Below are 24,122 nucleotides of genomic sequence, written 5' to 3' on the forward strand. Positions count from 1 at the left end.
GTGAATATATAAATTAAACGACCCTCCCTTCCTCCCCAATAGAGACGCAGTGGGACGAGAAGAATTGAAGGTTTTGTTTACATCCGAGAGTGGTATCTGGCCGACAGTTGGCGCTGGTGGGCACACCCGCATCCTGCATAGCGATCGCTCGCGATTTTTTTAAGTATGTTGTCTGTCGAGCCGCAGAGTTGCAGCTATTATATATTCACCGGGTAAGTATATTAAAAAATTTATTTTATAATTAAAATATCATTTTTCCCTGGTGGAGCCTTGGGCTTATAGCATCTTGCTTTTCCAACTAGGTTGGCAGCTTAGCTAGTAATAATGATAATAATATCGGCAAATCTGGAGAATGCGTCAATTAAACTTGTAAAGCGAGATGGAAACAGGTAGCTGGTAGTTACTGGCCGGGATTGGCTGACTCCCCAGTTATTTTGTAGCATCTACCCATGCAATGACTGGAAACTTTTAACTAGAGTAGTTAAAACTCTTTTTCAATTTTTTGAGCAGTCCTTTAACAGTGTTAGGCCTAAACTTCTATTAATATTATTATTATTTTTGTTATTATGATTATTATTATTATTATTATTATTATTATTATGTTTATTAACACCACTAGCTAAGCTAGAACCATAGTTGGAAAAGCAGGATGTTATAAGCCCAAGGGCTCCAACAAGGAAAATATCCCTTTGAGGAAAGGAAATAAGCAGTAGTATATCCTTTGGATGGTTGGTACAGTATGTGAATGATTTAGGCACATATTGCCTTGGCTCTATGGTGTTTAATCTCATCTGGTTTTATTATCTAGGTTGGAAATCCCCCTTTAACTTCAGCGATTTTCCTTCCTTTGGATTGTAGTTGGTATTGAAGTTCTTTGCCATGACCTTTAGACTTGCAGTATTTTGCTTTCTTTTATTATAGTAAGTTCACTTTACCTTTCCCACCTAGCTATGGTTAGACTATTTGATAATAATTCACACTTAGCAGTTCAATTTATTTAACTACTAGTTGACTATTTTTACCTCTTTGATTACAGAGCCTTTGAGCAAACCCTGAAAGTTTATAAATGGTATACTATATTGTGGGCTCCTTTATACAGTACTTATTGCTTTATGATGATATTTCAAAGTGATGTGACCATAGTAAAAGTAAGAATTACGAAATACTTGTATGGCTACATAAAAGTTTGGTTTCAAATTTACAAGGTACGGCCTTACTTATAAGTTCTTGGCTTCCTCCATTTTTTAACCTCAAAGATGTCAGAGTGAGATTGAAGTTTGAAACTCAGTGGTTTTGTAAAGAAATGAAGATCAAATTCACACCAGATAGATACCTCCTACACTTAAAAAAGTATAAATTTTTTTTCATGCAGTTGCTTCTTGAAGCATGCATTTTGTGATTCACTATCAGTGGGGCTGAATGATCTTGGCTCTATGCATTTTACTTGTCATCAGTTCCCTTCGGCCTTTGCCTGAACAACAAATTTACTTGGTTTACTTTTATCCACCTCAAATTTTTGCATAATTTGAAACTACTATATATCCTTTTGAGCCATCTTTATGAAGATCTATAAATGGAACACACATGTTTGGTTAAACTGTTTTATTATATTTTTTTTTCTATTTTCTTAATATTCCTAGCTGGTCTGCTCATCAAATGCAAAGATGATTGAATTGAAAAGCTGTCTCATATTTGTAGGAGTAAATTTGTATTTTTAAATATTTAACTTAGCCGGTGAATATATAATAGCTGCAACTCTGTTGCTCGACAGACACATACAGTAAAAACTCGCCAGCGATCGCTATACAGGTTGCGGGTGTGCCCACCAGCGCCAACTGTCGGCCAGATACCACTCTCGATGTAAACAAAGACTCAATTTCTTCTCTGTCGACGTGTCGACAAGACGTACTTTACTCGCTGTTGAACCTGGAGTTTTTCCCATCATATTTGGTGAAGTACTTTAATTTGGTTTGAGCTTTCGCAGTACAGGTGTTTTTTCTTCAAATAAATCCTTGAACTCTTTTTTGGATCGGATTATTTGTTGATGACTTAGATCGTTTTTTTTTGGAATTTTCCCTTGACTAATTCAAAATGGCTGACCCTTCACAAGTTCCCAAGTTCAGAAAATGTAATGCTAGGGACTGTCATAGGCGTCTTCCAAAGGCTTCTCTCGACCCTCACACTGTTTGTTCCAATTGTCGGGGTAAAACCTGTCAATTGGAAGATCGGTGTGAGGAATGCGTGGGCCTTTCGGAATTCGATTTTATCGAATTTGATAAATATACACGCAGACTAGAGAGAGATAGGGTAAGGAGAAGTTCTTCTAGGTCGGTAGATTTTTCCTCTCCACATGCCCCTGAACCTAATCCTTCCCCTGTAGTGGTTGTTCCTAACCCCCCTCCTAGCACTCAGGAACCGTCGATGCAAGACATGATGCGTGCTATTCATGCCTTGGGGGAGAGAGTTGAGGCCTTAGCAAGTGACCGAAATCAACTCATGGCGGACGTAAAGGAACTAAAGTGCCAAAGTGCCTCGGTGGAAAGTGTTAAAGTGCCTAGTGTTTCTCAAAGTGTTGTGAACAGTGTTGCACTCGAGGGTTCGTCTGTTCGTGCCTGTCGTCCACCTAGTCCGGGACCTCTTGCAAGCTCCCAAGCCCAGGGGAGAAGCAATGTCGTACGACTCATGGGTTCGAGAGGCCTTGATCAGCGAACAGACGTTCCCTCTATGGTATCAGGCGTGTCTCTCCAAGATCGCCCCTACCAACGTAAGACGAGAGAGCCCATTTTTACCTCGTCGTCCGAAGGTGTTTCTCGTAAGAAACCTTGGACCAAGGTCTCCAGACCTTTAAAGCGTAAGTCGGTCCCTTCAGGACAAGTCCAACGTCCCGGTTGTAGCCACTGGGACAGTTCGGACCCGTTGCCGTCATCTGATGACTGCTCGCCGCCTAAGAGAGGCAAAGTTGTGCCGTCCCAGTCGCTCACCCCGTCTGTTACCGCACCTGCTTCCGTAGACCCTAAATGGGTGTTACTGCAAGACATGCAGTCCAAGCTTGCGTCCTTGATGGAGGACTACAATGCGGAGAAGGTTTCCGTTGAACCTACTGGCCATCAACCATCCAAGCGGTCTGTTGTGCGTCCTGTTGACGTTGAGGTAGCTTTCTCGCGTCAACCAGTTGGGGTAGTACCTCCACTGATGCGACCCAGTGTGGATTTCCAGCCGCACGTTGACGTTAGGCAACGCACTGATGTGATTGGTGACGTTCAGGACGTTCATCAACCATCAGAGTTGACTTGTTTTGACGCGGTGCGTCAACCTGTGCAACCCGGTAAGGTGTTGACTGCACAACCCAGACGGTCTAAACAGTCTCGGGTGGACGCGGTGCGTCCTCGCGCACCTGTGGTTGTTGACAGTTCCCAGACTGTTCAGCAGTTCCAGGACGCTGCGTCCGGCTCCGTCACGTATGCACCAGTGCGACCGGACTCTGCGAGTCAAACGTTGCCCACACCTTTGCCGTTTTCTCATCAGTTATCGGATGAGGAACTGTCAGATGAGGACGTTGCTGAACCACATCCTGAGGATCAACCTTCAGAACTTGATGAGCCTAAAGCAGTTCAACCATCCTTGGACTTTAGAAAAGTCATGGCTGTGTTTAAAGAGTTGTTCCCTGACCACTTTATTTCTGTGGCTCCTCGTTCGCCGCCGTCAGAGTTTGTCTTAGGCGTTCCTACTACCATGCCTGCCTTTACTAAACTCGTTCTCTCTCGCTCATCCAAGAGAGCTTTACGGCTGTTAGGCGATTGGTTAGAGACCAAGAGGAGTTTAGGGAAGACAGCATTTGCCTTCCCCCCATCTAAACTCTCGTCTAGATCGAGCGTCTGGTATGCCACGGGAGAAGTTCTCGGCTTGGGAGTTCCTGCCTCTGCCCAGGGCGACTTCTCAAGTCTTGTAGACTCTCCCCGCCGCCTTGCCATGAGACGCTCGAAGATTTGTTGGTCACCCTCGGACCTGGACCACCTTCTTAAAGGTATATTTAGGGCGTTCGAAGTCTTTAACTTCCTAGACTGGTGTTTAGGAGCCCTGAGTAGGAAAATCTCTTCTGCTGATAAGGATGTTTCCTTACTCATTATGTCCTGCATGGACAAGGCCGTCCGTGATGGGTCCAACGAACTTGCCGCTTCATTCACATCCGGAGTCCTGAAGAAACGAGAGTCTCTATGCTCTTTCCTGTCTGCTGGAGTGACGCCATGCCAAAGATCTGAGCTACTCTTTGCGCCCTTGTCCAAGTGCCTGTTTCCTGAAGTCTTGGTTAAGGAAATTGCCTTGTCTTTAGTGCAGAAGGACACCCACGATCTAGTTGCGTCCTCGGCTCGCAAAGCTCCCCCTTTGCCTGCATTGTCTGCCAGACCTAGGATAGACACTCCAGCGTCTCGGTTTATCCCGCCCTTTCGTGGCAGAGCCTCCAGCAGGGGAGGTGCTCGTGCCGAAGGGAAGAGAGGGAAGAGAAAAGGATCCAAGTCCTCTAAGGGCAGAGTCTGACTGCCCGCAACTTCAGACAGCAGTAGGTGCCAGACTCAAGAACTTCTGGCAAGCCTGGGAGAAGAGAGGCGCAGATCAACAATCTGTGAGGTTGCTCAGAGAGGGGTACAAAATCCCTTTTGTACGCAAACCCCCTCTAGCGACGTCCCCCATCGATCTCTCTCCCAGGTACAGAGAGGAAGAAAAGAGACAAGCCCTGAAACTGGAAGTGTCTCTTTTGCTAGAGAAGGGAGCGGTGGTCAAAGTCTCGGACCTTCAATCACCGGGGTTTTACAACCGTCTCTTCCTAGTATCAAAGAAGACAGGAGGTTGGAGACCGGTGCTAGACGTCAGTGCTCTGAATGTCTTTGTCACAAAGACGAAGTTTACCATGGAGACCACAAAGTCAGTCCTAGCAGCGGTCAGAAAGGAAGACTGGATGGTCTCTCTAGACCTAAGGGACGCCTACTTCCACATCCCCATTCACTCAGACTCCCAACCCTTTCTGAGATTCGTCTTCGAAGATGTGGTGTACCAGTTTCGGGCCCTGTGCTTTGGCCTAACCACAGCTCCTCTCGTGTTTACGAGGCTTATGAGGAATGTGGCAAAATTCCTCCACTTATCGGACATCCGAGCCTCCCTTTATTTGGACGACTGGCTTCTCAGAGCCTCTTCCAGTCGTCGCTGTCTGAAGGATCTCAATTGGACTCTAGATCTGACCAAGGAATTGAGACTCCTAGTCAATTTGGAAAAGTCACAGCTGATCCCATCCCAAACTATTCTGTATTTAGGGATGGAGATTCACAGTCAAGTTTTTCGGGCTTTTCCGTCGGCCCCCAGAATAGATCAAGCCCTGCTCTCCATCCAGAATATGCTGAAGAAAAAACGCTGCTCAGTCAGACTGTGGATGAGTCTGGTAGGGACGCTATCATCCCTGGAGCAATTTGTCTCGCTAGGAAGGCTACACCTCCGTCCTCTTCAATTCCATCTGGCTTTTCACTGGAAAAAGGACAAGACGCTAGAGGCGGTCTCGATCCCGATTTCCGAAAAGATAAAGTCTTGTCTGACTTGGTGGAAGGACAATATCAGCCTACGAGAGGGTCTTCCCCTGGCAGTTCAGATACCCAACCACGTTCTCTTCTCGGACGCATCGGACTTGGGCTGGGGCGCGACGCTGGACGGTCGGGAATGCTCAGGTCTGTGGAACTCGAGTCAGAGGAGCATGCATATCAACAGCAAGGAGCTTTTGGCGGTTCATCTGGCCTTGATAAGCTTCGAGAATCTCCTTCGAGGCAAAGTGGTGGAGGTAAACTCGGACAACACCACGGCCTTGGCGTACATTTCCAAACAGGGAGGTACCCACTCACTGACGTTGTACGAGATCGCAAGGGACCCGCTCATCTGGTCAAAAGATCGAGGCATCTCCCTAGTAACGAGGTTCATCCAGGGCGACTTGAACGTCCTAGCAGATTGTCTCAGTCGGAAAGGTCAAGTAATTCCAACCGAATGGACCCTCCACAAGGATGTGTGCAAGAGACTTTGGGCGACTTGGGGTCAACCCACCATAGATCTCTTTGCAACCTCGCTGACCAAGAGGCTTCCAATCTATTGCTCTCCAGTCCCGGACCCAGCAGCAATACATATAGATGCCTTCCTCCTAGATTGGTCACATCTGGATCTTTACGCATTCCCACCATTCAAGATTGTCAACAAGGTACTGCAGAAATTCGCCTCTCACGAAGGGACAAGGTTGACGTTAGTTGCTCCCCTCTGGCCCGCGAGAGAATGGTTCACCGAGGTACTTCGATGGCTAGTAGACGTTCCCAGAAGTCTTCCTCTAAGAGTAGACCTTCTACGTCAGCCACACGTAAAGAAGGTACACCAAAGCCTCCACGCTCTTCGTCTGACTGCCTTCAGACTATCGAAAGACTCTCGAGAGCTAGAGGCTTTTTGAAGGAGGCAGCCAGTGCGATTGCAAGAGCAAGGAGAGCGTCTACCATTAGAGTCTACCAATCGAAGTGGGAAGTCTTCCGAGACTGGTGCAAGTCAGTTTCCGTATCCTCGACCAGTACCTCTGTAGCCCAAATAGCTGATTTTCTCTTATACCTGAGAAAAGGACGATCCCTTTCAGCTCCCACTATCAAGGGCTACAGAAGCATGTTGGCCTCGGTCTTCCGGCATAGAGGCTTAGATCTTTCCAACAATAAAGATCTGCAAGACCTCCTTAAGTCTTTCGAGACCTCTAAGGAACGTCGTTTGGCTACTCCTGGGTGGAATTTAGACGTGGTCCTAAGATTCCTCATGTCAGACAGGTTTGAGCCTTTACAGTCAGCCTCCCTGAAAGATCTCACTCTTAAGACACTTTTCCTGTTATGCTTAGCCTCGGCTAAAAGAGTCAGTGAGCTTCATGCCTTCAGCAAGAACATCGGGTTTTCGTCAGAAAAAGCTACTTGTTCTCTGCAACTTGGTTTCCTAGCCAAAAATGAGCTACCTTCTCGTCCTTGGCCTAAATCTTTCGATATTCCTAGCTTATCGGAGATCGTAGGCAATGAACTAGAAAGAGTCTTATGCCCTGTTAGAGCTCTTAAGTTCTACTTAGCCCGTACTAAACCTTTACGAGGCCAATCTGAAGCGTTATGGTGTTCGGTTAAGAAACCATCCTTGCCTATGTCAAAGAATGCTTTGTCATATTTTATCAGATTGTTAATACGAGAAGCTCATTCACACTTGAGTGAGGAAGACCGATCTTTGCTTAAGGTTAAGACGCTCGAGGTTAGAGCTGTAGCAACTTCCGTGGCCTTTAAGCAAAATAGATCTCTGCAAAGTATCATGGACGCAACCTATTGGAGAAGCAAGTCAGTGTTCGCGTCATTTTACTTGAAAGATGTCCAGTCTCTTTACGAGAACTGCTACACACTGGGACCATTCGTAGCAGCGAGTGCAGTAGTGGGTGAGGGCTCAACCACTACAATTCCCTAATTCCATATCCTTTTAATCTGTCTCTTGAAATGTTTTTTAATGTTGTTTTTATGGGTTGTCCGGAAGGCTAAGAAGCCTTTCGCATCCTGGTTGATTTGGTGGGTGGTCAAAGTCATTTCTTGAGAGCGCCCAGATTAGGGGTTTGATGAGGTCCTGTTGTATGGGTTGCAGCCCTTGATACTTCAGCTCCTGGGGGTCTGTCAGCATCCTAAGAGGATCGCGAGGCTCCGTAAGGAAGACGTACTTACAAGGCAGAGTAATCGTCTAAGTCGACTTCCTTACCAGGTACCTATTTATTTTGGTTTTGTTATATTGATAACTGTCAAAATGAAATAAAAAAACTCTTAGCTTATACGATGTAAACATATTTAACTCTGGTCTCTACCCACCTCCTTGGGTGTGAATCAGCTATTATATATTCACCGGCTAAGTTAAATATTTAAAAATGATATTTTAATTATAAAATAAATTTTTGAATATACTTACCCGGTGAATATATAAATTAAACGACCCTCCCTTCCTCCCCAATAGAGACGCAGTGGGATGAGAAGAAATTGAGTCTTTGTTTACATCGAGAGTGGTATCTGGCCGACAGTTGGCGCTGGTGGGCACACCCGCAACCTGTATAGCGATCGCTGGCGAGTTTTTACTGTATGTGTCTGTCGAGCAACAGAGTTGCAGCTATTATATATTCACCGGGTAAGTATATTCAAAAATTTATTTTATAATTAAAATATCATATTTATATACACTTTTGAATTCAGTGGAAAAGCCTGTGAACCAAAGAGCTCAACATTAAAAAAAAAACTAATAATAATCTGGTGACAGATTGTGAGGAAAATTTCGATGTAATATTTTTAATCAATGTTTATTCTTTCTGTTTCTAGGACTAATCCGGAAGAATTCCTTAACAAATTTGAGAAGGGAAAAGAAATTAAAGAAAGTCAACCTGGAGGCCATGGGTTTTCTGAAGTAGCTAAAAAGGCCAAAGAACCATTGCCTAAGGCTGCGTATACATTTGCTCCTCAAAAGGTGAGAAATTAATTCTGTGGACTCACATTTTTATTGCTACTCATAATCCTTTTAGATAACTATTGAGTGCAAATTATGACCCAAATTTCTTTACTGTATATTTTACCCCTAAATCCTGCACACATATTTTGTTAACACGTATTGTCTCGAATATTCAATGACCATAAAGTTCCATCGTATATACTGTGCAATAGCTTTGTATAAAAAAGTGAAGGTTTGTATGAAATTGATTTTATATCAATGAACCTTTTGAAGCCATTGGCTTCCTGCCCTCTATAAAAAATGAAAAAGTGTCTACTCCATTCTCTCTATCATCTCCCCTCCCTGTGTGATACTGCGTACAGTAGATCCAATACATGGTGCCATTGGTTGAACACACCACAGAAGTATTACTATCAAGAATTTTATATGATCCATGTCAGCCACAGTGTGCAGACTGGTCTCTTCAGCTCTGACTTAATGTTAATTTGATTAATTGTGATCAAAATATTCTGGATCATCCAATTTTGGAATTAACACACCAAAACCCCTGGCTTGTTTAAGGCATCTTCCTAGAGACTGTTAGCTGTTTGGTCCTTTTTAAGGAGGCAGAGTATTCTCCACCACTGAAAATCAGTATGCATGGAGTGCATATTCATTTTCTTAGAAGTATTCCATGTTACAGACATAAATACGAGCAAAACTAAAACCGGATTCCAACTCATGTCAAATATCATCTGAATTCAAGGTAGAAGCAAGGGTAATGGCAGCAAATGCACTACCCAGTTGTGTTAGTTACCATTTCTTAACCAAAATTCTTAACCAAATGATCATTGCCCATTTTCTCTCTGAATGCAGAACTGAAATGATATGTTTGGTTATATTAGAAACTTTGCAATAAAACTCAGGTATAAAAATGTAAATTAACAAGGGTAATGTGGTGGAAATCCTGTCATGTGGATTCTGTGATAGGAGTTTAAGCTAGTCTAATGAAAGAGAAGTTTATGGACCACCCAGGTCTTATTATTATTTTGGATTTCTTGAACTTTTTGGAGAAAATAGTATTGGATGGTGTGTAGGAAGCTACAAGTTGTTAATAATTTTTTGGTGAAACATAACAGTTGTTTTCTTGTCTGTAGTCAATTTTTTTTAATAAGGCGCATTTGCACCGACTCGCAGCAGTGCCCTTTTAGCTCTGAAAAGTTTCCTGATCGCTGATTGGTTAGAATTATCTTGTCCAACCAATCAGCGATCAGGAAACTTTTCCGAGCTAAAAGGGCACCGCTGCGAGCCAGTGCAAAACTGCCCCGCTAAAAAAAAATTTACTATAGTTAGGCTAGTCCCAAATGCACAGAAGCTCTCTCTGATTTTATCTCCTACTTGTGGGTCCATTTTGAACAGTTGGATCCCTAGTGTTGTAGTGCAGATGTCTAGCAGAATCCAGTTTTAAGCAGTCACATACAGACAGGTTTTAACTTATTGCAATACCTTTCCTTTCTCTCAAGCACCTTCCACTCTCAGTAATAGTCATTAATAGAGATAGTGTCAGGTGTCATAATCATAGGCCATTTGAATTTTGAGTAGGCTGAAGAACCATTTTATTTAATTGATAATAAACCAGAGAGTGGCCAAAAAATAATTCAGATAATTTAGGAACATAAACATTGTTAATATATTAGAACTTTTAAGATTTTTTTATATTAATACCTTCAGTTACTCGAATCCAGGTTGCCAATGGAATTGGAACCAGATAGAATGAGCAAGGAGTTCAGATACATCATTCACTCCTTGACTTATGTCTCTGGATCAGCCTGTGTACATAGTGATTAAAAGAAGTTTAGTTACAACTTAGTGAAGTACCAAATAAGTTTTATTAAACTGTATATGATAAAATATTGTTTAGTACTTAAGGTTTTTTGGGCTATTTGCTATTAATAATACATTGGATACCTGTTGTATTTTCTGTACAGTTATCATACAGTTTATTCTCAATGTTTGTGAAAACTACGTGTCGTATGGTAGGGAGTTTAGTTACAAAGCTAAAGAAAGGTGTTTCATCTTCATTGAAGGTATACCAAAAAAAGGACTAAATATTTTTAAATCAAGGCAAACCTATAACATTGGTAGTGTTTATAATGTGAGATTGTATCAAGTAGGTTTGAGTGTAATTCAATTTTATTTAAGATTAAATGATATTTTGTCTCTGCATCGTGTGTTGTAAACAGTGTGATGACTAAAGGGTAAGGTTATCAGCATGATGGAGAAGGTTCCTTGATATAAACAGAATTTTAGTGATAGAATTTGTAATGTCAATACTTAGCTTATAGCCATCTATTTCCCACACCCTCCCCACCTTTTTTTAAGTGATAGCAAGAGATTTTTTTTTTAGGACGTACAGATCTACGATGACTCCGATCATATGAAGTTTTGTTAGTGATAGGGCTGTCGTATATTCACCTTATTGTCTCGCGTATCAGGGATATTGGACATCATTGGGAGGGAAAGGTTGAAAATTTTAGTTTTTTGCTAGAATTTGGAAACCAGGGGGCTTCGTTGATTAAAGCATGATGACTGTAATGTAAATATATAATAGATTTTATTATAAATTCTTTTTTGTAATTGATATTGGTAGATAAATGGAGACTATACGAGGACAGTTTATATTGATTGTTGACATAATTTATATAAATAATCTGTAGAATAAGGTTCAGGGGATTAAGTATTATTTGTATGGTGAGATACCATAGGTATGAAATCATGATTATAAAAAAGGGTTTGCTTTGCTGTGTATGCTTCTCATGTTCCATGAAATGTGATGGATTTTTTTTATACTCTACTCTTAACATTTAAATATGATGGTTTTTAATCATTTCTATAATTTTTTTGTATTAATTCAATGGGCTGTGTTTTTACTGTAATGCTATTTTTTTTACAGAAATTGGAGAGCATACTGAAGACTGACTTATTGAAAGACAAGTCAAATGAAGAAGTACAGTTTGTAAGTATTTTACGTGAGCTGCATGTACTTAATATTTATAACTATTATTTTTCAATATTTAACTTAGCCGGTGATTATTTGGCTGCAACTCTGTTGCTCGACAGACAACTCTACGGAAAAACTCGCCAGCGATCGCTACACAGGTTGCGGGTGTGCCCAACAGCGCCATCTGTCGACCAGATACCCAGCTCTCAATGTAAACAAAGACTCAATTTTCTCTCTGTCGAGGTGTCGACAAGACGTACTTTACTCGCTGTTACTAAACTGGAGTTTTTCACATCTAATTGGTGAAGTACTATATTCTAGTTTTGAGCTTTCGCTGTGCAGGGTTTCTCTTCACACAAATCCTTGAACTCTTTTTGATAACGGATTCTTTGTTGATGACTTTTTGATCGTTTTTTGGAATTTCCCTTGACCAATTCAAAATGGCTGACCCTTCACAAGTCCCCAAATTTAGGAAATGCAATGCTAGGGACTGTTCTAGGCGTCTTCCGAAGGCTTCTATCGACCCTCACACTGTTTGTTCCAATTGTCGGGATAAAATCTGTCAATTGGAAGATCGGTGTGAGGAGTGCGTTGGCCTTTCGGAATTCGATTTTATCGAATTTCAAAAGTATACACGTAGGCTAGAGAGAGATAGAGTTAGGAGAAGTTCTTCTCGTTCTATTGATATATCCTCTCCTCATGCCCCACAACCTATTCCTTCCCCTGTAGTGGTTGCTCCTAACCCCCCTCCTGGCACTAAGGAACCATCGATGGCTGATATGATGCGTGCCATCCAGGCTCTGGGTGAGAGAGTTGAGTCCCTTGCTAGTGACCGTAATCAGCTCATGGCGGATGTGAAGGAGCTTAAGTGCCAAAGTGCAGTGGGAAGTGCTAAAGTGCCAAGTGATAGTGTTGTGGATAGTGTTGCGCTTGAGGGTTCGTCTGTTCGTGCCTGTCGTCCTCCTAGTCCGGGACCTCTTGCAAGCTCCCAAGTCCAGGGGAGAAGCAATGTCGTACGACGCATGGGTTCGAGAGGCTTTAATCAGCGAACAGACGTTCCCTCCGTGGTATCGGGCGTATCTACCCAAGATCGCTCCTACCTAACTAAGACGAGAGAGCCCATTTATACCTCGTCTTCTGAAGGTGTTTCTCGCAAGAAACTTTGGACCAAGGTCTCGCGACCGTTAAAACGTAAATCGGTCCCTTCAGCACAAGTCCAACGGCCCGGTTGTAGCCACTGGGTCAGTTCGGACTCGTTGCCGTCATCCGATGACTGCTCACCGCCTAAGAGAGGCAAAGCGGTACCGCTTCAGACAGTAACACCGTCTGTCGCCGCACCTGCTCCCGTAGACCCTAAGTGGTCTCTACTGCAAGACATGCAGTCTAAACTTACGTCTCTGATGCAGGACTTTCGTGCGGAGAAGGTTGCTGCCGTACCAGCTAGTGCAGTACCTAGCCTACAACCCTCCACGCGATCGGTTGTGCGTCCTGTGGACGCTGAGGTAACCTTCTCACGCACTCCAGTTGAGAGAGTTCCTCCACCCATGCGTTCCAGTGTGATCTGCCAGCCGCATGTTGACGTTAAGCGACGCACGGAGGTTGCCGTTGACGTTCTGGATGTTCAACAACCGTCAGAGTTGCTTTGTTTTGACGCGGTGCGTCAACCTCCGCAACCCAGTGTGGTTTCCACTGCGCACCCACATCAGTCTAGACAGTCTGGAGTAGACGCTGTGCGTCCCCGCGCTACCATGGTTGTTGCCAGCTCACAGACTGGGCAGCAGTTCCATGACGTTGCGTCCGGCTCAGTCACGCATGCACCAGTGCGACCGGACTCAGCGAACCAGCCGTTACCCACTCCGTTGCCGTTTCCTCATCAGTTGTCGGATGAGGAACTTTCTGATGATGATGTTGCTGCACATATAGATGAACCACAATCAGAATTGGACGAGCCTAAGTCTACTCAACCCTCTTTGGACTTTAGAAAAGTTTTGGCCATTTTCAAAGAGCTGTTTCCTGACCAGTTTGTTTCTGTGGCTCCTCGTTCTCCGCCTTCAGAGTTTGTGTTAGGCATGCCGTCTACCACTCCTGCCTTTACTAGACTCGTCCTTGCACGCTCGTCCAAGAGAGCTTTGCGGGTGATAGGAGAATGGTTGCAGTCCAAGAAGAGTTTAGGGAAGACAGCCTTTGCTTTTCCCCCTGCTAGACTCTCTTCTAGATCGAGCGTCTGGTATGCCACGGGAGAAGTTCTCGGCTTGGGAGTTCCTGCCTCTGCCCAGGGCGACTTCTCAAGTCTTGTAGACTCTCCCCGCCGCCTTGCCATGAGACGCTCAAAGATATGTTGGTCATCTTCGGACCTGGACCACCTTTTGAAAGGAATCTTTAGGGCCTTCGAAGTTTTTAACTTCTTAGACTGGTGTCTAGGAGCCCTAAGCAGGAAGATATCTTCGACAGAGAAAGAGACTTCCTTGCTCATTATGTCCTGCATGGACAAGGCCGTACGTGATGGGTCTAATGAGCTTGCTGCATCATTTGTGTCCGGAGTCCTAAAAAAGCGAGAAAATCTCTGCTCATTCCTTTCAGCTGGAGTTACACCGTGCCAGAGATCTGAGCTTCTCTTTGCTCCTCTTTCCAAGTGCCTTTTTCCAGAAGTCCTGATTAAGGAAATAGCCGCTTCGTTAGTGCAGAAGGACACTCACGATCTTGTTGCGTCCTCCGCTCGCAAAGCTCCCCCTTTGCCTACCTTGTCAGCTAGACCAAAGATGGACACTCCAGCGTCCCGTTTTATTCCGCCCTTTCGTGGCAGAGCCTCCAGCAGAGGAGGTGCTCGTGCCGAAGGAAAACGAGGGAAGAAGAAAGGATCCAAGTCCTATAAGGGCAGAGTCTGACTGCCCGCATCTTCAGACAGCAGTGGGAGCCAGACTCAAGAACTTCTGGCAGACCTGGGAGAAGAGAGGCGCAGATGCACAATCTGTGAAGTTGCTCAGAGAGGGGTACAAGATCCCTTTTGTACGGAAACCCCCTCTAGCAACGTCTCCCATCGATCTCTCTCCCAGGTACAGAGAGGAAGACAAGAGACGAGCCTTGAAACGGGAAGTGTCTCTTTTACTAGAGAAGGGAGCGGTGGTCAAAGTCTTGGACCTTCAATCTCCGGGATTCTACAACCGCCTCTTCTTGGTTTCAAAGAAGACAGGAGGGTGGAGGCCGGTGCTAGACGTCAGTGCTCTGAATGTCTTTGTCACAAAGCAGACGTTCTCCATGGAGACCACAAAGTCAGTCTTAGCAGCGGTCAGAAGGGAAGACTGGATGGTCTCATTAGACCTAAGGGACGCCTACTTCCACGTCCCCATCCACCCGGACTCCCAACCTTTTCTGAGATTCGTTTTCGAAAAGGTGGTCTACCAGTTTCAAGCCCTGTGCTTGGCCTAAGCACAGCTCCTCTTGTGTTTACGAGGCTGATGAGGAATGTAGCCAAATTCCTCCATTTATCGGACATCTGAGCCTCCCTTTATTTGGACGACTGGCTTCTCAGAGCCTCTTCCAGTCGTCGCTGTCTGAAGGATCTAAAGTGGACTCTAGATCTGACCAAGGAATTGGGTCTCCTTGTCAATATGGAAAAGTCACAACTGGTCCCATCCCAAACTATTGTGTATTTAGGGATGGAGATTCACAGTCTAGCTTTTCGGGCTTTTCCGTCGGCCCCCAGAATAAGCCAAGCCCAGTTATGCATCCAGAACATGCTGAAGAAGGAACACTGCTCAGTCAGGCAGTGGATGAGTCTGGTAGGGACGCTATCATCCCTGGAACAATTTGTTTCATTAGGAAGACTACACCTCCGTCCTCTTCAATACCATCTAGCTTTTCACTGGAAAAAGGACAAGACGCTAGAAGCGGTCTCGATCCCCATTTCCGAAAAGATGAAGTCTTGTCTGACTTGGTGGAAGGACAGTATCAACCTAAGAGAGGGTCTTCCCCTGGCTGTTCAGACTCCCAACCACGTTCTCTTCTCGGACGCATCGGACGTAGGCTGGGGCGCGACATTAGACGGTCGGGAATGTTCAGGACTGTGGAACTCGAGTCAAAGGATCATGCATATCAACTGCAAGGAGCTGCTGGCAGTACATCTGGCCTTGAAAAGCTTCAGGTCTCTCCTTCGAGGCAAAGTGGTGGAAGTGAACTCGGACAACACCACTGCCTTGGCGTACATCTCCAAGCAAGGAGGGACCCACTCACTGACGTTGTACGAGATCGCAAGGGACCTGCTCATCTGGTCAAAAGGTCAAGACATAACACTAGTAACGAGGCTCATCCAAGGCAACTTGAATGTCATGGCAGATTGTCTCAGTCGGAAAGGGCAAGTAATTCCAACAGAATGGACCCTCCACAAGGATGTATGCAAGAGACTTTGGGCCACTTGGGGCCAACCAACCATAGATCTCTTTGCAACCTCGCTGACCAAGAGGCTCCCAATATATTGCTCACCAGTCCCAGACCCAGCAGCAATACATATAGATGCCTTTCTCCTAGATTGGTCACATCTAGATCTATACGCATTCCCACCGTTCAAGATTGTCAACAAGGTACTGCAGAAGTTCGCCTCTCACGAAGGGACAAGGTTGACGCTAGTTGCTCCCCTCTGGCCCGCGAGAGAATGGTTCACCGAGGTACTTCGATGGCTAGTAGACGTTCCCAGAAGTCTTCCTCTAAGGGTGGACCTTCTACGTCAGCCACACGCAAAGAAGGTACACCAAAGCCTCCACGCTCTTCGTCTGACTGCCTTCAGACTATCGAAAGACTCTCTAGAGCTAGAGGCTTTTCGAAGGAGGCAGCCAGTGCGATTGCTAGAGCAAGGAGAACATCCACCCTTAGAGTCTACCAATCGAAGTGGGAAGTCTTCCGAAACTGGTGCAAGTCAGTCTCTGTATCCTCGACCAGTACCTCTGTAGCTCAAATAGCTGACTTTCTCTTATACCTGAGGAAAGGACGATCCCTTTCAGCTCCCACTATCAAGGGCTACAGAAGCATGTTGGCATCGGTCTTCCGGCATAGAGGCTTAGATCTTTCCAACAATAAAGATCTTCAGGACCTCCTTAAGTCTTTTGAGACCACGAAGGAGCGTCGTTTGGTTACACCTGGTTGGAATTTAGACGTGGTACTAAGATTCCTCATGTCAGACAGGTTTGAGCCGCTACAATCAGCCTCCCTGAAAGATCTCACTTTAAAGACACTTTTCCTGGTATGCTTAGCCACAGCTAAAAGAGTCAGTGAGATTCATGCCTTCAGCAAGAACATCGTATTTTCGTCAGAAAAAGCTACATGTTCGCTACAACTTGGTTTTCTAGCCAAAAATGAGCTGCCTTCTCGACCTTGGCCGAAATCGTTCGATATTCCCAGCTTATCGAATATGGTAGGCAATGAACTAGAAAGAGTCTTATGCCCTGTGAGAGCTCTTAAGTTCTATTTAAAGCAAACTAAACCTTTACGAGGCCAATCTGAAGCTTTATGGTGTTCAGTTAAGAAACCATCTTTGCCTATGTCAAAGAATGCTTTATCCTACTTTATCAGACTGTTAATACGAGAAGCTCATTCACATCTGAGTGAGGAAGACCAAGCATTGCTTAAGGTGAGGACACACGAAGTTAGAGCTGTCGCAACTTCCGTGGCCTTTAAGCAAAATAGATCTCTGCGAAGTATAATGGACGCAACCTATTGGAGAAGCAAGTCAGTGTTTGCGTCTTTTTATCTAAAGGATGTCCAGTCTCTTTACGAGGACTGCTACACACTGGGACCATTCGTAGCAGCGAGTGCAGTAGTGGGTGAGGGCTCAACCACTACAATTCCCTAATTCCATACCCTTTTAATCTTTCTCTTGAAATGTTTTTATTGTTGTTTTTTTGGGTTGTCCGGAAGGCTAAGAAGCCTTTCGCATCCTGGTTGATTTGGCGGGTGGTCAAAGTCATTTCTTGAGAGCGCCTAGATTAGGGGTTTGATGAGGTCCTGTTGTATGGGTTGCAACCCTTGATACTTCAGATCCTAGGGGTCGATCAGCATCCTAAGAGGATCGCGAGGCTCCGTAAGGAAGACGTACTTAAAAGGCAGAGTAATTGTTCAAGTCGACTTCCTTACCAGGTACCTATTTATTTTGTTTTTGTTATTTTGATAACTTCTAAAATGAAATAAAAAACTCTTAGCTCATAAAAGTGTAAACATATATTACTGGTCTTTACCCACCGTCCTGGGTGTGAATCAGCTATATAATCACCGGCTAAGTTAAATATTGAAAAATGTTATTTTGATTATAAAATAAATTTTTGAATATACTTACCCGGTGATTATAAATTAAATGACCCTCCCTTCCTCCCCAATAGAGACGCAGTGGGACGAGGAGAAAATTGAGTCTTTGTTTACATTGAGAGCTGGGTATCTGGTCGACAGATGGCGCTGTTGGGCACACCCGCAACCTGTGTAGCGATCGCTGGCGAGTTTTTCCGTAGAGTTGTCTGTCGAGCAACAGAGTTGCAGCTATATAATCACCGGGTAAGTATATTCAAAAATTTATTTTATAATCAAAATAACATTTTTATGCTGTAATAATCTTACTGTGATATTTTAACGATACAGTAACCATCCATAATAATGGAGACAGACCACTACAGTGGAACCCAGTTGAATAGTCCCCTGGCATGAGACACAAAAAATTATCATGATTGCTCGGAAACAATTCCTTTGAACAATCTAAGCAGTGATTACTAACAAATCCAGGATAAAACATCCCTTATAATCACTAATTACCTAAATAACATCTAAACAATACTGTATAGGGATGGAGTGATCACGCAGTTGACATGAGAAGCTAAAATCGACAAAGAGACTGAAAAACAAAAGATTGCATAGTGTTCCCATTATTATTAATATTGCTAGCTCAGCTACAACCCTAGTTGGAAAAGCAGGATGCTATGAGCCTAATGGCTCCAGCAGGGAAAATAGCCCAGTGAGGAAAGGAAATAATCAGATAGAATAGTGTGTGTGAATGCATCCTTGAAAAGAGAACTAACCCAAGACAGTGAAACACTTAAACTGGTGTTTGTTCCAACACAAATACTTACCTCGAACTACTTTCTTAGGAGTTACCTGTAATCTCCTCTCTACCGACCAGAGTTTTGTATAGGATACCCTAAAACCCGTTTTCTATGAAGGCCTACCTCGGCATTAGAGAATGTGCCCCGAGGGTAGGCTTTGCGCTAGGTCGAGGTCCGCTTGGGTCGATAACGCCAGTAAGTTCTCTGGTCGCGACGTGTCACCACGTCGCTCTCGTTCTCTCTCGACCCTTTGTGTGCGCCGCGTGTGTCCCACGTGTTTACCGCGTGGTAACTTGTACTTATCCCTTGTGTTCCTGTGTGTTCACTTTCTGCCCTTGTGCTTCCCCAGTGTATTCCTTGATTCCCTGCGTTCCTGTGTCTTGTGTTTGTGCGTTATGGAGCAAATCCGCCGTTGTCCTGGGCCTAGAGCCGGTAAATCGTGTGAAGCGTTCCTCTCCAAACCTGAAGTGGACCCTCACTCCCTTTGCTCTTCCTGTAGGGGCAAAGTTTGTTCGTCGTCGGATACGTGCCCCGAGTGTGTTGGTTGGAGTGATATCCAGTGGGTGCGTTACGGCACGAAAAAGAGAAAATCGTCGAAACGTTCACCCAGGAAGGCTAGTGTTTCTTCGCCGCTACTGTCGCCCAGTGAACGGTCTGACGGGGCTTCTGTCTCGCCTTCCCCTACCCAGAGTAGGGGCCGAGGTAAGTCCATCGTGGGGAAAGAACCGAGTGTTCTTCCCCAGGAATCTGGTGAATGTGCAGTGGGGATTGCGGGACCTTCTCGGGCTAGTGAGGAGCCCGGTAGTGCTGTGTCGGGGTGCTCTGGAGACTCGGCCCTTGTGCTTGGGGGGCACGTTTCCTCCGATGACCCCTTGTGGGGTAGTAACGTTGTTTCTGTGTCTTCGCCCCTTTCGTGGCCCTGTGTTTCAGGTACTTCGGCAGGCGGCGACAACCCGGGTAAGTTAGGTTCCGCAGGGAGTGATGCCTTCGGGTGGAAGCTTCCTAAAACACCGGGTAGGTCCCCTATGCGAATGGAAGAGGGCCTGGATTCCTGGTTCCCTAGTGTTGGGCGCCAAACTTCGTTCCCAACCCCGCTCACGGAAGTTCCCGAAGAATTCCTGCAACCTTCTACCTCGGGTATGCAACGAGTCGCGAAGTCCCCCGCGGTCCCCGCTCCCGCCCGCCATATCGTAAGTGCAGTGACGTCGGGCTCTTCAGAGGAGTCTTTCTCGTCGGGGGAAGAAGCCAGGAGGAAACATCGACGTCAGAGGGAGCGGTCCAGGAGCAGGCGTTCCCGTTCAAGATCGTGGTCCAGATAGCCTACAGCAGGAAGCGCTCCCGTTCTCCAAGAAGAAAACACAGGAGGAGTAGGTCACCCGATGGCGATTGGGTTTTCGTACCCCGTAAAGCAGAGATACGGTGTTCCCCGGACCGGCGGTCCAAGGATTTCTCACCAAGGAGACCGTCCTCCAAGTACAGTTTTGACCCTCGCAGGCAGATTCGCGAGAAGGACTCTACATGCAGGCATAAGACCCCGAAGCCTCTGGTTCACCCCGCCCAGCGGGGGGAACCGTGCTTCCTTACGGGCAGCCTGGTCGAACCAGCCCAGCTGGTGCGGCCCTCGGACCGGAAGGAATGGTTCCCGCTGTCGGGTCAGCCCACGGGATCCGCGTCCTCGTCCCCCAGAGACCTTGAGCGGACACTAGTCCTCGCTGGGTCGGCGATGCCTGTGCTAACCCCCGCCCCTGGTGCGGAAGCCTCCGCCGAGGAGGACCAGTACCTCGGCAGGGGAGTGCCTGTTGTGGCAAGAACAAGGCGCCCGGTGGGAGGGAGTGCCCGGTGACCCGGCTCCCCGGGCTCAAGCCGAGGCTTCGGCTGACGGTAGGGAGGGTTCCCCGACGGAGGAATCGGCCTATAGGAGAGTGATTGGCCTTATCAGGAGGCATCACAAAATAGAAGAACCGGCAGCGACCGACGAGGACTATTGGAGGTCCAGCCTTATACGGTTAATGCAGGCCCCTACCCAGCCTAAGACCTCCCTGGCTCTCCCTCTAGCCCTGGATCTCGTCCTGGGACAAGAATACGTAGATAGAGTGGTGGCAAGTAATGTCGGAGCCCCCAAGACTCGGAGTTCTTCTAAGTTACTCCAGGGGCTCAAGACGCAGGGCAAGGTCTATGTACCAGAAGGACGTCGACCAGGAGCCTGCAAAGTAGAACCTTCTCTTGACATCCTGAGGACAGAGCCTCTTCAGCGGCTCAGCCCCAGTTTGTTTTTCTCCATCAGAGGCCGCGATGATGGAGGAAATGTCGAGGGACCTGGTGCACGTCTCCTCTTGGCTAGACTGGTGGGCTTCCACCTTAGTAGGGGTGCAAGCCACGTTTGATCCTACGGACCCGGAACAGCAAAACCTCCTGAGGGAACTTATCACCTCCGGGGGCAAGACGCTTAAGTTCCTGACATACCAATCTCTCGCCCTGACAGCGAATTGGGTACTCCGCAAGAGGGACACCATCCTGGCAAAGGTGTCCCGAAAGGTCCCAGACAGGGAGGTGCGGGCCATGAGGAGCCTTCCCTTGTGGGGTGACTCCTTGTTCCCCTTAAAGGACTTAGAAACCATTATGGAGAAGGTGTCTAAGAGAAAAGATTTAAGCACCCCCAGGCCTACGCCTACAAGGAGACCACCCTACAAGAGGTCAGTCTCAGACAGTGCCGCGACGGCTCAGGCCTCTCCTAGCATGACGAAGAGAGAAGCTACTTCTTCCTCCTGGACCTCAGCACCTCAGCCCCCCCGTAGGGGGGCCCCAGCAGCTTCAGCCTCCTTTAGGACAGGTTATTCTGCCTCCAGGAGAGGCCGTTCAGGCCGCTCCTCCAGAAGGAGATAGAATGGGAGGCCCCCTATCCCTGCCCAAGCCTCAGGTTGGGGGATGCCTCAGACTATTTTGGCAAGCATGGAAGGCTCACGGAGCGGAGCCCTGGACAATGTCCGTACTGAAGGAGGGCTACAGGTTACCGTTCTTAGCAGAACCACCCCCTCTAATCCCGGCCATCTGGGCGGAGTGGCTGGTCCCCAAGGATCCGTTGAAGAAGACCGCCCTTCAAGAGGAAGTGTCCTCCATGTTGGAGAAGGGCGCAATTGAGGAGATTCTACACCCAGGCCCGGGTTTTTACAGTCGTCTGTTCCTGGTAGAAAAGGCGACGGGGGGGTGGAGGCCGGTTATAGATCTGTCGGCTCTCAACAAGTTCATAAAGAAGACAGACTTCAAAATGGACACTCCGAAGTCAGTCCTACTATCCTTGAGGGAGAAAGATTACATGATGACCATAGACCTCAAGGACGCCTACTTCCAAATTCCGGTCCACCCCTCGAGTCGAAAGTTTCTCCGGGTGAAATGGGGTTCCCAGATCCTGCCATTCAAGACCCTTTGCTTTGGATTGTCAACAGCGCCCCAGGTATTCACGAGAGTCTTCACGACTGTCTCAGTGTGGGCTCACGAACGAGGCATTCGCCTCATCCGATACCTGGACGACTGGTTGCTTCTTTCCTCCTCGAAGGACCTCTTGAAGGAGCAAGGGATGAAACTTCTCCAGTTTTGCAAGGATCTGGGTATCGTGATCAACCCGGAAAAATCAAACCTATCCCCCTCCACCAGAATGACCTACTTGGGGATGACGCTAGATACCCTTCTGGGAAAAGCTTTCCCTTCAGAAGACAGAATAAACAATCTCATGGAGATCATTCACCCGTTCCTATCGGGTCGCCCCAGGAGAGCGAAGGACTGGCAAAGACTAATAGGGCATCTGGTGTCGTTGGAGAAACTGGTTCCCCAGGGGAGAATCAGACTCAGCCGTCCAATGGAACCTGAAGAACCTCTGGTGCCAACTGGACTCGCAACAAGTACTAATCCCAGTTCTACCAAACACGAGGCCCTCCCTGGAATGGTGGCATTGCCGGTCGAACTCGCTCAAGGGGATGCCCTTCGCGAACGACCCCCCCGAGTTACCACTGTTCACAGACGCCTCCAACCAGGGATGGGGAGCCCATCTCCTCGACGAGACAGCGAGAGGAACCTGGATGGACGGGGAAAAGGACCTCCACATCAATGTCCTAGAGTTGAAGGCAGTCCAGAAGGCTTGCCTACACTTCGTAGATCTACTAAGGGGAAACACTGTGGCGTTGATGTGCGACAACGCCACAGTAGTAGCGTACATAAAGAAGCAAGGAGGTTTGAAGTCAAGGGAGTTGTGCGATCTCACCATAAAGATTCTAGATTGGGCAGAAACGAACCAAGTTGTGTTATTAGCAAGGTTCATCCCCGGGAAAAAGAACGTGCTGGCCGACGGTCTCAGCAGGGTGGGTCAAATAATAGGGACAGAATGATCCCTCCTTCCAGAAGTAGCCAAGCTCATCATCCAACATTGGGGTTCCCCGGTGATGGACCTCTTTGCAACCAAACTGAACGCTCAACTTCCCGTATATTGTTCTCCTGTACCAGATCCGAAGGCAGCCTTGGAGGATGCCTTTCAGCACAGGTGGGACAACCTAGACGTGTACGCTTTTCCCCCCTTCATGTTGATAAGGCAAATACTCAACAGAGTAAGGACGGCCCGAAACTTAAGGATGACTTTGGTAGCGCCCTGGTGGCCGGAGAGAGAGTGGTTCGCAGACCTAAAAGACCTGGCGAGTCAACCTCCATGGCCACTCCCCGACAGGTCAGACCTTCTACACCAACCACATTTTCTCAGATTTCACGACAACCCACAGTCTCTGCGTCTTCACGCCTGGAGACTATCGAGCGACTCCTGAAGAAGGAAGGGTATTCATCAGCTACTGCTAAGAGAATGTCGCTATACCTGAGAAGGTCTTCAGCTGCGGTTTACCAAGCTAAGTGGGCCTCCTTCACGAAGTGGTGCGCTTTGAGGCACATTAAACCCCTCAAAGCCTCGGTCCTAGACATAGCGGACATTCTGGTATATCTCAGAGACAAAATGGGAATGTCAATCCCAGCCATAAAAGGGGTACGGGCCGCCTTGGGCCAAGTCTTCCTCCTGAAGGGCATCGACCTGGGTTCCTCTAGGCACATCTCGATGCTTGTCAAGAGCTTCAAGCAGTCCTGCCCCCCACAAGCAGCTAGGGTGCCTCAGTGGGACTTAGCTAAGGTCCTGAAGATGTTGAGTGGCCCCCCCTTCGAACATTTGAAAGATATCTTAGACAGGGATCTCACTCTCAAAACAGTCTTCTTGCTAGCCTTGGCTTCCGCTAAGAGAGTAGGAGAGATCCATGGGCTGTCCTATGACGTCTCTCATTCGAGGGGGTGGAAAGAAATATCTTTCAAGTTCGTTCCTTCTTTTGTGGCGAAGACCCAGAACCCAGCTGTCTGGGATCCTAAATTCGAAGGTTTCTCTATACCAGCCATCCCTAAGACGGGTAATGCTGAGGATTTAAAATTGTGCCCGGTCCGTGCCATTAGAAAATACCTTGAAAGAACGGCTCATCTCCGGCCAGGCATCAAGAGCCTCTTCGTCTCCACGGGTGTTACTAAGAAACAAGTATCCAAGA

At 46.7% G+C, this 24,122-nt stretch overlaps 1 protein-coding gene across 1 annotated transcript in view; it reads left to right on the forward strand.

Annotated features, from left to right (window-relative positions):
* The window catches only part of LOC137620264 (ATP synthase mitochondrial F1 complex assembly factor 1), a 64,973-nt gene that overhangs the window by 33,206 nt on the left and 7,645 nt on the right, over positions 1 to 24,122 (forward strand). Inside the window, exons 3-4 of the mRNA XM_068350503.1 lie at positions 8,382 to 8,526; positions 11,441 to 11,503. Coding sequence (XP_068206604.1) covers positions 8,382 to 8,526; positions 11,441 to 11,503 — 208 coding nt within the window. The remainder of the gene's footprint in view (positions 1 to 8,381; positions 8,527 to 11,440; positions 11,504 to 24,122) is intronic.

Source organism: Palaemon carinicauda, chromosome 26, assembly GCF_036898095.1.
Source record: "Palaemon carinicauda isolate YSFRI2023 chromosome 26, ASM3689809v2, whole genome shotgun sequence".
Taxonomy (NCBI): Eukaryota; Metazoa; Arthropoda; class Malacostraca; order Decapoda; family Palaemonidae; genus Palaemon; species Palaemon carinicauda.